Source organism: Dermacentor albipictus, chromosome 10 (genome assembly GCF_038994185.2).
Source record: "Dermacentor albipictus isolate Rhodes 1998 colony chromosome 10, USDA_Dalb.pri_finalv2, whole genome shotgun sequence".
Classification (NCBI taxonomy): Eukaryota; Metazoa; Arthropoda; class Arachnida; order Ixodida; family Ixodidae; genus Dermacentor; species Dermacentor albipictus.
The window spans coordinates 5892936-5910014 of NC_091830.1; the positions used below are offsets into that span (position 1 = coordinate 5892936).

General features: G+C 43.7%; 1 protein-coding gene and 1 long non-coding RNA gene across 2 annotated transcripts; one reads left to right on the forward strand and one right to left on the reverse strand.

Annotated features, from left to right (window-relative positions):
- Positions 1-103: 103 nt before the first annotated feature.
- LOC135920321 (uncharacterized) lies at positions 104-12197 on the reverse strand. The gene is made up of 3 exons (XR_010570218.1): positions 11610-12197; positions 11238-11550; positions 104-2132 (listed from the first exon to the last, which is right to left on the reverse strand). It is a non-coding gene; the product is annotated as an uncharacterized lncRNA (long non-coding RNA).
- A 249-nt stretch (positions 12198-12446) lies between these two features.
- On the forward strand, positions 12447-16821 carry LOC135920275 (protein FAM177A1). The gene is made up of 2 exons (XM_065454445.1): positions 12447-12953; positions 13406-16821. Exons 1-2 carry the CDS (start codon positions 12816-12818, stop codon positions 13664-13666), a joined length of 399 nt encoding a protein of 132 aa, XP_065310517.1. The 5' UTR covers positions 12447-12815; the 3' UTR covers positions 13667-16821.
- Positions 16822-17079: the final 258 nt, after the last annotated feature.

A 17079-nucleotide genomic window follows, 5' to 3' on the forward strand; every position in this document is an offset into this window, starting at 1 on the left:
ATGTGGGGCTGCTGTTGTGGCTGCTTGCAGTCCTTTATTTTCCTTGGGTCTGCATTCTCGATTGATACCGTTCACTAGTACACCTATTTTTGCGTGACTTGGCACCCAGTGTGATACCTCATTGTAGTGACTAGCACTTGCTGATATCATGAGGCCTCTGTTGTCTGCAATAGAGTTGAATCTCAATAACGAACGTGGATATAACTAATTATTGCATCTAATGAGTTATCATATGTAATTAACACAGGTATAACAAATTATTGGGCTTAATGAACACAGATATAGCAGATGATCAGATGTAACAAAGTAGATCTATAATGTTTCTTGTCGATCGCAACATATAATGAGTATTGAGTATAATGCAGGTATTTTTGTGCTGATTGCAACTGTTACTAGTGTGGTTCGACAGAATCATTGCATTTGATCGTCACATGGCATGAATATGCAGCTCACAGGACATGCATCCATCCATAAGTTTCATGTCCACTTGTGCATAGCCCAGCAGCACGCACTAAGTGTGATTGATCAAGACTACAGCCTTGTCTGCTATGCATAGGTAGTGCCATAGGGTGTATTCCAATTCTGGTGAGCATCAGAGACTGTCTACGTAGACAGCTAAAACGGCTTCAAGCCTAAGTAAGGGAAAGCATCTGGAACTGCCTGGAAGACAATAGGAAGGCACCTCTTCGATGTCCCACCATCGAGCAGCAGAAAAAAAAGCTAAGAAAGGTACACATTATTTCTGTATTTTAACTCTTTGCACCTGTGAACCTATGAAGAACACAATGTAACATCCATTAAGCACACAGGAAAGCATGGCATTTCCTTATGCACAGACAACCTTCCCATCGAGTTTCCAAGCTTCCTGCTCAGCTGCCACTAGCCACCATCTTGTTTGGACAGGAAAGTAGCCTACATCGTTTCTGACTTCAACGCTGTTTTTGCAAAGCTGTCTTTGACGTCTTCATCAAGACTGGAATGAGCCTTAAGACAGCTGCTGTCCGCTTAGCCAAATAGTACTTTGTCATCTACGGCGAGTATTGGAACACAGTCATAGTTTAGTGGTGATCACTCAGTGTTCAGTGGCAAATTTTGTTCATAATGTGTTGTTGCTTGGCACTTATTATGTGAACCCTGTATGGGTTTCTTGAAAAGTGGCTGTCCAATTTTTATTGAGTCGGACTGCCTTATGGAATTGCTTTTGGCATTCCTTTAGACACTGCTGCTGGTACCAGACAATGTCAAAGAAATAAAAGGAGCAATATAAGCAGGGCACATGCATCATATAGGATCTGATGCTGATAATTTAATTAGTGCTTCCAAGGTTATTTTATACATTGTCTTGTATTAGTAAAAGCAAAAGCATTCCTAACTATGAGTCGCATAACAATAAATGTGCCAAAGTAATCCTCTTGAATAATGATTTAAATGATAAGCGATACATAGAAGCTAAGTATAAGAAGCAGGCATAACGAAGTATATTTTGGTAAATTTGTGTTGATGTTTTGGAAAGAAATGTATTTTTTTGATGCAGTGCACTCTAATGCACTCTTGTGAAACATGTACAGAAACAGCTGCGCTAAACATTGCAGCCACATTACTTGCGCACTGGGACATGAAAGTTTTTTACCCGAATGGCTTTTGTGTCTTAATCAGTTATCGTTTTTTTTTCCCCCTTGTGGTAACGCAACATCATCAAAAATTTTTTGTTCTAGGTATTCAAAAAACAGTACAACTGTGGCTTCAGAAACATTGTGGCACATTGCTTACACAATGCACCGACATGGTGGAACAAATCTGCATCTGCCATGCCAAGTGGTGCATCATGCAACTGCAACTCATGGATTGCTGTTGGCAGTGCCAAATCTGCAACGCACACAGAATATGTCGAGCTATTTCTTATATCCGGATTCTTATGTTCTAACACCACATATTTAGCCTAGAATGCTTTGCAAGTCTGGCAACAAATACTGTCCAAAGATATGCTTGTCCTTGTCCAGTTCAGAAAACATCACCCGTGGTGGCCAAGTGTTCTTTCTTCGCAACTTTTGTCTGGGAGATACTTGCAAGCCAGTCTGCTGCTAACATTCGTGAAGTATGTAAGTTAGTAATATTTTTCCAGCTCTGTTCACCTGCGTCATTGGGAACCAACAATCAGCAGAATTATTGTCTGCAAAGCGGCCATCCGTCATGTGGCCACATCGTTAGCAGTTTGTGTGGCTGAGAAAGTTGATGATCCCTTAAGGAACCTCGTAACATGTCAAGAGCACAGGGACAGGGCAGGAGTAGTAAGAATACTTCACTGTGCCTCCATTTCCGTAACGCACTGCAAGAGTTCTCTACCATTGTGAATCATTATAATGTGACATGTTGTTTAATACAATAGCGTTGAACTTCGAACTTTGTTTTCATGGCAGCTAGTTGGCAATCACTTTGGCAGCCTTGAAAGGTACCAAGTATCCTGTACAATTTAGTCCAGCATCTTCTTTCTTCAAGAGGATAATGCTCTTATTAGTGCCTGAAAGATCTGCCATTGCACATCGTAGGCAGCACATTGCCCATCTCTGAGCCATGTTCACATGCATGGCCTCTGAGATTGCATGTACTGGTTTTAACCTGCATGCATGATGCAATCTTGGAGACCATGTTCACATGCGCAGAGTTTCATACTCTAGAGGAAATTTTTGTGTCACTGTCAGCATATGTTTCCATTATTGCTGTTTAGCTGGGATGGGAATGATGGGCAGAAGATTGTATTCGGCAGCACAGCATTTGCTCAACTTCATTCTTCTGGTTTCTGATGACCTTGGTTATTTTGGTGAACTTTCTTGAAGGTAACTTCTAATTTCACATTCATTGTACAGTATTAGTTAGTCTTATTTAGCCTCTAATTTCTACCATCCCACTGTTTGCAGAACAGTATTAGAAGAAAAGTTGTTCCGAATATAAACAGGGCACACGGCAAGTGTTGCTAGATTTAGTGACACACTATTTATACTTGTAACGCAAGCATGGCACTAAAAACGGGGACAAGATTACAACAAATCTTGTTGGTAGTTGGTATCATCTGTGTCCTACTATTTTGTCTCCTTGTCTAGAGCTGTGCCTGTGCTACGATGAATTACCAACATGGCCAAGTCTCTACCCTTTTCAGTCATTTATGCTCTGGACATTGCACAATTAAATAAAATAATTGTCACATAAAACACCTAACTGCTTCAAAGAAACCACAAGGAACAATAAAAGAAGCTTGATTGGAAAAGAAACTGCACTGAAATTGGTACACGAAGGAAGAAAACATAACAGGACGAAGCTGTGACTAGTAGCTAAAAACTTATAACTGAACAAAGCATATATACCTGTAATTTATCCATAATTTGTTGTATCTAAATATCAGGCATAATGAATTTGGGAATTATGATGTAAAAATTATTATCTAATGCTTTCATAATATCACCATAATAAATTTTAAAGAATAGTTCCAACTTTGTCCCATCAAATTCTTTTTCTTTGTGTACCATGTCCACTTTTCTCTTATCAAGCATGCACAAACTTGCCCAGCTTTCTATGTTGTTAATAAAAGAAGCCGTAATGCTTTTCTCAATGAATCCACACTGAATCCGAAAATTTCATGTACTACCCATGATTCTCATTGTGGCTGAATGATTGAAGGCTTGATTGATTGGATGGTTTTTATTAGCATCCCTTTAATTAAGGACTGGTGCCAGTAAATCTCTGGATTTACCGGTCTGCTGCATTTATTCCCATCACTTGAGGTCTGTGGTTTGAACTGTTAAACCTTTGAACCTTTAAAATAGTTTATTGCACTAAACCATTGCATCTTTTCAGTCTGTGCGTTCCCTACCATTACGCCACAAATACTCTGACCGTCTTTTATGATTCTCCACAGATCCCTTAACCTTTCCTTTGTTATCCTTGAAGCTTAAAGCTCAGGAAGGGCAACTATGTTGTCATTTCTATGTAGATGTGTAATGCAGCATGCTGACTAAACATGCTCAGTGGTTTCTTCACTATTTCATAAAGCTGTGCACAAAGAGTCATTATTGGCAAATTTTCTTAGCGCTGCATTCTCAGCCATTATCACTTGTCTTCAAATGGTAGTGCACTGCCCTTTGAATTATTATCCAATTTTTCTCTTTTGATTTCACTTTTTACTGTTCTATATGTTTCCATAGCTGGTTCTGTCTCCATTGCACCTATGCAGTATGCTGTTTCTGTCACTGTAGCTTTACGTTTAACACCCTTTTTTTTCTTTTTTTGTCGCCATCCATGTTGTTAGTGTAGTATTTACTAGTGAGTTTCCTCATTCTTTTTCCCCACTGTGAGGTGAAATTCTTTTTATATAGGTACCTAAAAACCTAAGCCCTCCATCTGTTCTCGATCATATTCCCCTAATCATTTTTTGAGGCAGATTTTGCTCTGTGCCTCCCACTCTTCAAAGTACACCCAGCCCTGTATGTAGTACTTCATAGCACTAATTTTCCAACAGCGCTTTGATTTCTAGTCCCGATTGCACTTCATATTTTAATTGCCACTCAAGGTTCCCTCTCATGATGGTGGTACAAAACTGTATGCTCACGTGCTCTTAGATAATTGATGTGGGCTGCAATGTCTTGAGGGTATAAATGGCATGTGTGGTGACCGCAATCACTACTTCGTGCTGCTGCATGATTTCATCTTGTGGCCATATTAGCCTGTACGCCGTAGTTCCAGCATAGCGTTCGCGAGGGAGGGGGCCTGGTTGGTGGGCGTCTCCTTCTCCAGCGTCGCTGAGCGCATACACAACCCGCACGCCCTGTTTATCTGTCGTGTGTGTAAACAGTGGGCATGCCAAGATGGCGTGGCATCATATGGGCTGTCTTCCCATGCGTTTAGTACTGGATGTTGCGCAATCTCGAGTTTCGATGAGGGGTTGAAGCGAGAGGCACTTCCGGCACTTTTCATGGTAACGGTGTCCCATTGCGAGCTTCAGCCTCTGGGGTGCAATGGAAGTGAAAGCATGGCTGGCTTAGATTCGTACCGCCTATATGAATATGTCGGCATGGCACGAAACCGTCTCTTTTGTCACTAATTCTTAATATCAACAAAATAAATTTTTTTATAATTGAAATTTCCTTTTCCCAGTTGCCTGCTAAATATAAATAATTTGCAGTCCATTCCGTGTCAGAACAATCCATTGGCAACTGTACTTATTTGCATAAAAGGTCTTATTTAATTTGCCGAAATTTTGATATAACAAAACAAATTGCCGATTTTACCAACTTTGTTATATCGAGGTTTAACTGTACTTGACACTTGTTCTCCTCAGGTTAACTTGGAGCAGCAGCATGTTATGTATGAATAATTCTTGCAATGAATATTGTGGCATATAGGCTCATTAATGCATGTCGTGGCTATGATTTTAGTTGCGATCAAAATGTTCAGGATAGTGCACCAATGTAATATGATAATGGCAATTATGATCGAAGCAAGGATGGTTAATTGAACTGACATGTTTGAAAGTGTGAGTAAGTGCCACTTAATCTTTTGCAATTTTTTGCTGAAGTCATGAGTAAAGGTGAACTGATTAGGAATGAGCTGATAGCAGCAATGTTTGTTTCCTGCCATGACTGTTGCCTGCATTGCTATCGCCTCAAAGAATTGATGCGCTGTCAGGGAAGATGGCTTCAACATATAGACTCACACTAGTGTCCTGCATCTGAATCCAAAAAGCAGCAATAAATGCCTGTACAAAAGTTTCACAGCCTATGTAATGTGGCCAATAGTGTTCTGTGCCCACTCTCATATGGGACGTCTATGTTCGAAATGTATGGTTTCGATGGAATTTTTGGTTTCGACTCGCAATAAATGTAAAGGATACATGTTTCAAGAGTGAGCATCACATTATCCTGACACTTCCTTTAAAGCATTAATTTCTTTATATATTGTTTCCTTCTACGTGCTTCAGTGGCATCTGTAGTGGTGGCTGCCAGCCGACGCTATATATACCAGCAATGTCCAAGCACCTTTTTGTTTCTGTGCTTTGCAGTTCACTGTTATTTATTGCTGCACTGTAACAGTGTTGCACATGACTGATTCATGAACTAGTGCCCTGGCTTCAAGTTCATGGAATGCTGCCCTCTCATTAAAACAAGCAAATGGGGCCAACTGTCGTGTTGGCTGCTGGCTGTGAACCACCTATACTAAATCCATCTGCATTTACATGCACATTGCAATTTGGTTGGGCTGGGTCAACCAACGCCATCCAATTGGGCCAACTCGATGTCCACAGAGCCTCACCAGATAGCATTTACATGTGTGTGAGAGCAAATCTCGGGCCAACAAGCCAACTCAACCGACTTTTGTTGGGTTTGTGTAAGCACACTGTACATCACACTGACATGCACATAGGCCAACGATGACATGAAATTACCAAGTGTACAGCATCAAGCAAAGGAAATGCTTGTAGGATAGATTACCATTATCATGCCACAAAGGCTACAATTATTAAGCATTAGCTTCTTTGCAGCAATGCAATCCTTCAATTCGTAGAGTGTGAGGGGAAATAGGCTGAGTACACTGAAAGAATTAAGGTGATGGAATGAGGAAGCTGTGAAGGAGTGAGAGGGGCCATGTGGTGTGGTGAGGGCAGTTGAGCATATATAAAATGAATTGCACCTATATACAGGGTGTTTTGTCTAACTTGAACCAAGGATGTTAAAAAAGTGGTTAACCGCAACTGAATGAAACCAACGACATATGGCTTGCCGTCATGTGGCACTCCTTAAGGTATTTTTTAAATTGTGCTTAACTAGTTTAGTAACTAAGATCAATCATGCAAATTTAGCACAATATAAAAAAAATATTCTAAGGAGCGCCACATGACGGCAAACCATATGTCGTTGCATGTGCAGTTGGTTTCATTCAATTGCAGTTAGACCACAACAGTGAAGCTCTGAAGGGCTAGTTTCCCGTGTGCACACGTACAGGAAAAAACTATCATCATCAGGATTGGCTCCAGCATCGTCTTCTTCCACAGCTAGCCCGCTGGTGCCCTTTGGCGCTACTACGCGAATGGGCTCGTGCCGCTGCTCCTGTGTTCGTCATCATTAATTAATTCATTAAGAAGCACAGACATAACCAATAATTGAGAAATACTTTAATGAACCATTCGGATTTACCTAGTGGTAAACACCGGGGCCACACGTTTCAGCTTCGCTGGTTAACCATATGTACGGAGTGCTTGGACTGATAATTTTTTAAAATTTGATTCAAGTTACGTGAAACACCCTGTATATAATGAATTGGCTTATACAGTAATTTATGCTAGCCCTAGAGATGTACTAGTGGCTTGCTCTGTTCTTCACAGAATTATGTGATGAAAACAATTCAAATGGTACCGAAATATTCCGCTGCAACAGTTTGTATGTGGCATCAAGAGGATAATTGTTTAACAAAAGGAAAGCTTTCCTTACTTTCCAGGTTTTGGTGCACCTATTCGTCCGTTATCAGATGGGTTAAAAAGTATGGCAATCCCAGAGACAGTGTAATAATAGTAAACTCTGGCAGTCCTGCAGATCTGTAGATCTAGTTATATAGGGGATGTGGTCAGGTGGTTGTGACGGAGTGAGCGGAGGGTTGTGGTGAGGTGTAGGGGGGGTTCATAATGTACAGATCTTAAAGCGCACCATGCACGCCAGTGGCATAGCCAGAAATATTTAAAAGCAAAGCTTTTCATTGCAAACCTCGCCAGCTGGTTTCGTGACCGTGTATGTTGCGTCCATAGGCCAACCAATCACAGCGGAGTACGCGCGCCGCTGGGTTCCTTGCACGCGCAACCACGAGATGGCGCTCACCTCCATGCATCTTAGCACATTAACAATACTCACCGACTCAAGCCGTGTGTCGGAATTACATGAATGGCAGAATGGGACGCAGAGCGCTTCACATGCTCCGCTCCTGCAGGGCTAACAACAAAGTCAGGCATATGATTTTCTGGGTACTGGGACACGCTGGAATAGAAGGGAACCCAAAGGCGGACAAGGCAGTTCAAGAGCACACAAACAGAGCGGCCACAAACACCGACCCTGAACCCATACCAGTCGACCCAAGCTACTCTGACATTCTGAATTACTATAAGGGGGTCTGTATCAAATACCCTCCACCCCACAACAGCCTAAATCAGCATGAAGCAACCTCTTGGAGGAGGCTGCAAACAGGAACATACCCAAATCTAAACACACTAAGCAAGATGTTTCCCACCCAGTATAGAGACATTTGCCCCTGGTGCGGCGCCAAGCCCACCTTATATCTCATTTCATGGGGATGCATTCACAATCAACAAATTCTTCAAATAAAAGACCCGAGTGCAGAGCAGTGGGAGAGAGTGCTCTCCAGCAACGACCCAAAAGTTCAGCATGGACTAGTAAGGCACGATCACTGAGTAGCCACCCTCAGTGGTGCCCTGTAATAGGGGCGTCGACCCTGCGCAGTTGGGGAAGAAGACCGTGAAGATGGCCGACCACATCTGCCACCGCTAATTTCTAATCAATTAGAGCAAATAAAGTTTTTCCTCCTCCTAGCACATCTGGGGCAGCAGCGGCCGTGTGGGGGAAAGAAAAAGGAAAAATCAGAAAGCTCGCCTTCGCACATCCGTGGTCCGCACGCAGAGTGGAACCCCTACAGTGGCAGCAGCAGCGGCATTGCATTAGCCTCATCACATCACATCACTTTATTTTCCTTAAAGATCCCTTTTGGTGTGTCACATAAGGGGTGGGGATTACAAGATGCAGGCGTTTACAGAAGTTGAAAACGTGGATGAACAGGTTATGGCAGCGATATGGTGGGGAAGGCCGTTCGTTCGTGAAAAAAATGAGTTCATGAAAGTAGTAGTACGAGCTCGTGGATGAAAAACTTGAAGAGGGTGACCGATGCGATGGGATCTGCGTGGTGGGGGTGCACAGATGTATGGTTCTTGTCTTAGGGGCGAATAAAAGAACTTGTGATACAAAACAAGACCTGCAATGTGACGGCGAGCAGAAAGATCACACAAACCTGATTGCAATTTTAGAGATGATATGCTAACGTCGTACGATTATGAAGAGTGAATAAATCTGGTAGCCTGGTTTTGTACAGCTTCGATGGCATTTGTTGAATATGTTTGATGAGTGTTCCAGATGGGGCGATGCGTATTCCAGTTTAGTTCTGATAAGGGAGATGTATGCTTGTAATCTGACGTGTTGAGGGGCTTCCCGCAGGTGACGTTTTAAGAAACCTAATGTTTTATTAACTGATGATGTTAGGTTAGACACGTGCAGACACCAAGATAAGTCATCAGAAATGGTGATACCTAAATATTTGTAAGCCTGGACGAGGTCAACAGGGGAGTTAGAAACGGTATATTCAAAAATAAAAAGGTTGCGACTGCAGTGGAAAGACGCACTTACATTTGTTAGGGTTGAGTGTCATCAACCACTGCGAACACCAGTTTAGCACGTGGTTTAGGTTTGCCTGAAGGGATTCTTGGTCAGAAGGGTTAGTTACCAAATGATAAATAACGCAATCTTCAGCGAACAAGCGGATATGACAAGATACGCGCTGGGGTAAGTCATTAATGTAAATGAGGAATAACAAGGGACTGAGGACGGAAAACCCTGCGGGACGCCGGAGGTGACTGGGAGCAGATTGGAGGATTGGTTATTAATGAAAACAGATTGAGAGCGATGCGTGAGGAATTCATTAATCCATGCGATGATGTTTGGATGTCAGTTCCACTGGGAAAGTTTAAGAAGCAAGCGTTGGTGAGGTACTCTATCAAACGCCTTAGCGAAGTCTAGGAAGATGGCGTCAGTTTGTAGATTAATATCAAGGTTGGCGTGAACGTCGTGAAGAAAAATGGCTAGTTGAGTCTCGCACGAAAGACCCTTACGAAAACTATGCTGTGACGGATGGAAGAAGTTATTGGAATCTAAGAATTGCATGATTTGGGAGTAAATGACATGTTCCATGATTTTGCAGGGTATGCTTGTTAATGAAATAAGCCGATAATTAAGAGGTGAATCAGTATTACCTGTTTTGTGCACGGGAACAGCCTTCTCCACTTTCCAGTCGTCTGGAATAGTTTCTTCGGAGAGTGATTGTGAAAACAATAAACAGAAAATACTAGAACAGGCAAGGTTAGCATTTTTCAAAATTATTGGATTAATGTCATCTATGCCGGCGGCAGACAAATTTTTTATTTTATCTATTATGCACGAAATTCCACTACTGTTGAACGTTATGGCGTCCATGGCTGTAGTAATAATACGTGGTAATGTAAAACATGATGCTTCGGATTCGTCAGTAAAAACAGATGAAAATGCAGTGTTAAAGGTGTCTGCACAGTCGGTATCAGCCATGATTTCACCAGCATTGTTAGTGAGGGTGATAGCGCACGCTTCCTTTGTGTTTATCACCTTCCAGAATTTCTTGGGGTTATCGACTATCATTTTTGGTTGCACTACTTCGTAAAATGAGCGCTTAGCACTTCCAGTCGCGGCCAAGTATGGGTTCTCAGCTTCATAATACTGTTCCCATGCGTGGGGGTTTGCGTGGCGTTTAGCTGTATGAAATGCACGTTTTTTCTTGTTTTCGAGCCTTTTTAGTGTCTTTGTGAACCAGGGTTTCTGATTATTCTTTTGTAAACTGCATGACGGAATGTATTTATTTGTTAGTTTTATAATTTTATGTTTGGAAAGGATCCAGTTCTCATTAACACTTCTGGAAAGATAGGTCGTTTCAAAGTCATTCAAAGTCAAGATAGGTCGTTTCAATTTCTGCGTCATCTAGACAAGCTTCTAGCACATTAACTAAACGTGTCGTTGCAGCTGAAGTGGCTTGAATCGTCTCTAGATAACTGTGGAGTGCAGGTAGACTTTCGCAATGAGTTTCTAAGGCACTGAGACGCATAGTCAGATTAGTCATTTTCTGGTCCATTGACAGCAGTTGGCCCTTAAGCTCTTGCACTTCATTAACCAATTCAGTCTGGCCAGCAGACATCTTCTTTAGTTCGTCAGGGATTACGTCTAGCTTGTCGGGGCCAGGGTTGCTCTCAATGTCAACGCATATCAGTAATAGGGACTGAACAACATGAAAGCACTCGATACAGGTAGCAAGGCAACACTGGGGGCTCGGAAGCTGTACCAAAAAGTAGTTGCTGGTTTTTTTTTGTGTGTGAATAAAGTCCGATGGTTACCAACCTGCATGGCGAAGACGAGTGGATTAGACAACTGTGTTGTGGCACAGCCACCGAGCCCACAGGGTGCGGTGGACGGTCGCTGCTCATTTATAGTTGGCACGTTGAGTGTGGTTGCTGACGATAGGGCCCTCCAGTCTGCGCTGAGGGTCAAGTTGACTTGAGTCAGCAGAGCGGAAAAGGGGGGCGTTGGGGGTTGCTGCGCAGAATGTCCCTCCGTCAGCCACGCCGCGCAAGGGCGCACGCTCTATCATGGTCGCCCAGGGAGCGCAAAAGACAGCAGGGAGCATGACGCAGATGATCAAGGGCGAGTACACCTGCATGGCAAAGACGAGTGGATTAGACAACTGTGTTGTGGCACAGCCACCGAGCCCACCTATAACGCCTCTTTACGATGCATGAATGAAGTCTTCCGTGTCACTTTGTGCAGACATTCAATAAACACAAACTCGTGTTTCGACTCATTATGCACTCACATAAAGCTTATAGATTCTAACTCGTTGGATCTGCTGCATTTTTTTTTTTCTTGGGGAAGTGGAACGCACTTCACTGGGGAGGGTGAGTAGGTCTGGGCAGGCCACATGCTAACAGAAATTTTGGGATAGGGGCACATGCCCCTACTCACAGAGAAAGAAATTCAAGTATGCCCTAGTGCCCAAAGTGCCACGCCCTGGCTACACCAGCACATAAGAAAGTGAGAGGTGAGGAAAAGTTGTGTGAAACTGCAACAGCGGTCCATCGGATTTTGAAGACGCTAACGCTGTGTATGATAATGGTTATTGATGTTTTCTACTTGAATTCTTTTAGAGTGTGGAGCACAAGTCATGGAGAAAGAGAAGGAAAGGCTTGGAGATCAACCAAGGAGTGTACGTTGTTTGCTACGCGAAGCAGAGAATGCGGGAAAAAAAGGAAAATTAGAAGTGACACGTGTGCACAAACAGCGTTCACCAGGTTCAGAAAGGTAATTTATCTACGCATAACTATGCTCCAAGTATCGTCCTATGGTCTAAGCCATAGCCTTCTTGATGTCTAAAGCTCCAGCAATGCCTACTTTACTAGATGCCTGCGGCGTCGCTAGTTTTCCCATTAGAGTGGAGGTTCCTGTAGTTCAGGGTAGTCGCGGAGAGACGGCGCTCGCTGCCTACCCTACTTCCTGTTGCAGAGGAAGTGACGATTAGTAGGCTGGCGCGGGCTAGACCAATGGCTTGACGATCATGGAGCTGACGAGAGACCGCGGATCCTACCTCCGGGATTGCAACCATAGAGTTTCTCACTACATGTTATAGTGAGAAACTCTATGATTGCAACAGACGCCGCTAAAGCTTCGGAGGCAGGGAAACGTGATTCACGTTTGTTGCAGCCGCCGCAACTAGCGCTGAAGCCGACCCCAGTGGAGAGGAGAAAAAAAAGGAGAGGGGCCGGAACCGCGGCCAGACCTATAGTGAACTAGAATTCTAGTTCACTATAGCCAGACCACAGAACACTCACGCGGCAGGCATTGGCTCCAGTCAGGGCAGCAGCTTGCCACCGCCATCGTCAAATCCGATGCAATCCAAGCCGGAGTCGATTCAATGCACCGAACATGGCCGACCGTGCCGAGACCGCGAAACTACAGAAAATCAGCCCGCCACGTAAGGTGCTGCACTTCAGCGACGGCGTGCTCCAGGAAAACAGCTCGGAAGAGGATGAGCCACCTGTGCCCATGACCGTGGTAGACCCGGTAAGAGACAGCGTCATTGTCTAGCAGAGGTTTATTTGAGGCGATGGTCTAGGGAAGCTGTTCCTTGAATGCCAGGTCACTTTCGTCCCCATTTCAAGCGGCAGGCACGCTTGAGACACTTCGGAAGCATACACGGTGAGGCGTCTGTTTCGAGCAATCGTACGGGATGCCAGGATGCCTTTGGGTTGTAATTCCAGCACTGGCATCGTGCACCGCGCACCGAATATGCGCCCGAAGTGAGTTACACGTAACTGCCGCACAACTTCAGTGACAGCGCAACGCGAACACAAGAGAATAGAACGGACAGCGGCACTACTCGCAACTCTTCTCCGTCCTCTTCCCCTGTGTTCTGCGTGGCGCATAAGGTGGATCTATATCAGCCAGCCCGAATTTCAGTTCTTTTCCAATTGGCGCGCTGCGAGACCATAGTGGCGTGCGGCGGCGGCTTGCAGAGGACGCTGCCGTGGGCGCCGTTCCTGCTACACTGGGCGCTGCAGCTGGGAAGCCAGGCTCTGGCCGTGTGCGACTACCTGGGAGAGCATCTGGCCAACTGGTTCGGCGTCACGGCGCCCAAGTACCGGTACGAGATCGAGCATGGACAGGCGGACGACGATGACAACGAGCAGAAGCAGGAGCCCGGCTGGCAGCGACCAGCGGAGCTGCTGCAGGTCACGGCCCAGCAGCCGGCCCAGCAACAGGGTCCGCGCTACTGAGTGTGAACACATTCGTTTACACTGAGCACACGGCGAACCGCAACTATTGCGTGCCAAGCTCGTCCCACCCGCACGCGAAAGCGCACCGACGCACACTTGAAGGCGCACACCGCGATTTATTATTGTTCGTTTGAGCGGCTGGTCGAGCCTGCGCGGAGCACAGGCGGCACGCTGCATGGTCGCGTACCCCATACTCATTCCAAAATGCCAAAGGATCAAAAAGCATACGTGGTATGTGAAGTGGAGAGGGTAGGCTATATTTATTTATATTTAAGGCAATTACGCACGCTTTGGTGGACCACGAATACTTGTCATATATATGAACATTCATGCGGCACAAAATGTAAAGAGCAGGAACTTCATATACCTGTGGCTTGTTTGCGTAGAGAATGCATGTAGACAGTGTACTTGGTAGTCTATTGTGCTTGATAGTGCCTAGAACGCGTGTACATACAGATGCCTGGTCTCCCTGGAAAAATTGTGAAACGGTTTTCTTGCTTGAAATAGTATGTAATGGGCCGCAAGAAAGTTAGCCCTTCAGACTTCACAGTTTGGTGTTGCTTTCAACGAGCCAACACATAGACAAGCTTTTGATAACTTCAAGGTTTTTCCAGTACATATAAGGGTTTTGGTCCAGTAACCTGACACCAATAATTATGGTATGTATCCAAACTGTATGTCTTAAGTGTGGTGAAGGTTGCTAGAGCCATCTGCTCTTCCCCACTCACTAATTCAAGGGGGCATTAAATGACTGCCAAGAGAATGACTGGACTCGAACATTAAAAACTCAAATATTTATTGTGAATGCCCACGTCTATTTCACTAGCACAGGACATCTTAGTCCTACAATGGTGGAAATTCATTTGTGAAGTTAGTGAACCTGTAACAATACCAGTGCTAGTCGGTAAATGCCTGTGCAGAGGGGATGAAGGTTGTGTACACACACTGGTGTTTTTAGACAGCAGTGTACATGAGAGTTGCCTAAAAGAGGATCAGTAAATGTTTAAAATAATTTAGCCTGCATAGCACACAGAGACACACCTCTTAGGTCTGTGCAAGGTGCAGCCAGATTAACTGTTAGGTCAGCATGTAAAAGAAATAATTGCTAACTTCTTGGGCAGGCCTTGCATTTTGGAAATATTTTGTTATGTGGGATTTTATGGCGCAAAAGCAAGTTAGGCTCAAATGAATCTTTTTTAACCCCACGAAGCCCAACATATCATTCTTGCTATGCTGAATTAGATACCTCAAAATTCTTATTCAAGTGTAGGAAGCTTATTGCAAAGCCCATCATAGTCTTTGATACACTGGAGCGAACAAATTTTTAGTTGTGGCTAGTTAAGTAAGCAGTTGCAGTCCATTCCCATTAATTCGATTAGGTTTTTCACTTCATTCGAATGCACTGGAAAGTCCTGGTGGGAAGCCATATATTGGAGCTATAAAAAGAAAACTCATTTAGTTTGAATGCTAAAGCATGTTGCTTAGGCTACCTAGTGATGATGACGATCTATTGGTACCCCCTTTGAAACAAGGCAGCGACCAGTAGTCACCTAGCCTGCTTGAGTTACTCAGGTATGCTATATATGCTTTTCATTCTAGCATTTTTGTGTATATTTCTTTTTTCTATTCCTCAAAACTTCTCTGTCTACCTTGTACCGCTACCTATGCCTGTAATGGGTCCGGTCGTATCAATCTCTTCCCTACTTTTTTTCCACCAATACTCTAAAGTCTCTTGCTTATCTTGACTGCTGACAGGTTGATGCTTCCGCCCACTTTAAATCCAAGTGCTTCTGGAAGGTGTACATTACCAATGGGCCTCGCTGGGTGAATCTCTTTGCATTCCGTTAGGTGATCTCCTGATTATTGCTCCGGTATGTTCTTTTCCTTAGGCGACCTGCGCAAGCCTCAAGTAGCAAGGCGCTTCCCTTGGTGTTATCGCACAAATATTCCCTTCCAATTTCATTCTTCTCATTCTTGTACATCTTCATGGTCTTTTTTGTTTCCATTCTTTGCGTCCAGCTCACAGTCTCTGTTTCTCCCACTTTCTTTCCAATGACTCCTGGTCCTCTGTTTACACTTTTAATTACCCTGTACTTTGTTGCCAAATTTCTTGACCTCTTGTGCCATACTGTGTCCACATTTTTCAGGTACAAGTACTTGTGTGCTTTGTGCAAGCCTACATCGACTTCCCACTGGCACCCTATCATGTGTGCAGCAGTTATTAGCTTGAAAACAAGAAATTCAGCAGACTAGATCACTAGATTCCTGTGTCATGACAGTAACGGCAATAACTTGTCCTGCAGTGATTATAACAACTTGTGCTGCACTCTGGGTGAGGATTCGACAGTTTTGTCAGTGATTACGATAGTGTTGGGTTTCGGGACCACTGACTGATGACATGCATAGTTATTGTAATACTGTATTGGAAGTCTGTCAGTGATGGCAGACTACTTCAAGCAATTAACAAAAAATTAAATCACTTTAGTTTTTCCCCATTTTGTAATTTGATCTTTTGGATAATTTGCCCACAACCATAAGTCCTACAAGGCTCAAAATAACTGGAGTGGACTGTACTAATTAATCATTATGCTAATAAATTTTTTACTCAAGTAATATTTTATTTTTAGAAAGTGTATGTATTTCTCCATGTCCAGAAATACAGATGAATGAGTTAGTTTTTCTTTGTGTGGAATGGTGTTTGGGATTTGTGGGGTTATAGTTGCCTCATTTTGTTAAAAGCTGATCGCATTAAGCTGATAGCAATGAGTATAGTTCCAGTAATCATGGTCAACTAGCAACTTATGTGGTGCCGTTGGTGACCAAAACATTGCCAGCCTTTGCTAAATCACTTGAGCTTCCTATAAACCACAGTGTCCTTTCTGCCTGTCTGTCTGCCTGATTCAAGCTAAACCATGCACCTCTTGGCCAGGGACTGTGGCACATATTTATTCTTGCAGCCTTTTTGCTGCCATTACTGCTCGCGCTTTGTTAATGCTGCATATTGTACTGCGAAGCATTCTGCTGGAGAAATTCAGCAGAGCTGAATACATTGTGCATGAAGGTAAATAGGTGAGCTGTTTTCATACGCTAATTGCTAGTTGTTTGTGCACATGTTTTGACTTGTTCTGAATAAACAGATGCTGAAATGAGGCTTACTATTGCCATTTGTACACCCACCACTCTGTGGCTATGGCGTTGTGCTGCTGAGCGCAAGGTCGTGGGTTTGATTCCCAGCCACTGCATTTTGGTGAAGTAGAATGCAAAAAATGCTCGCATGCTGTGCTTTGTCTTGGTGCTAAAGTTGGATCAGAGAGCATGCGGGTATAGACAATATTCATTAAGAGGAAAAAATGGCGCTGGGCAGGTCATGTAGTGTGCAGATTAGATAACCGTTGGACCATTAGGGTGACAGA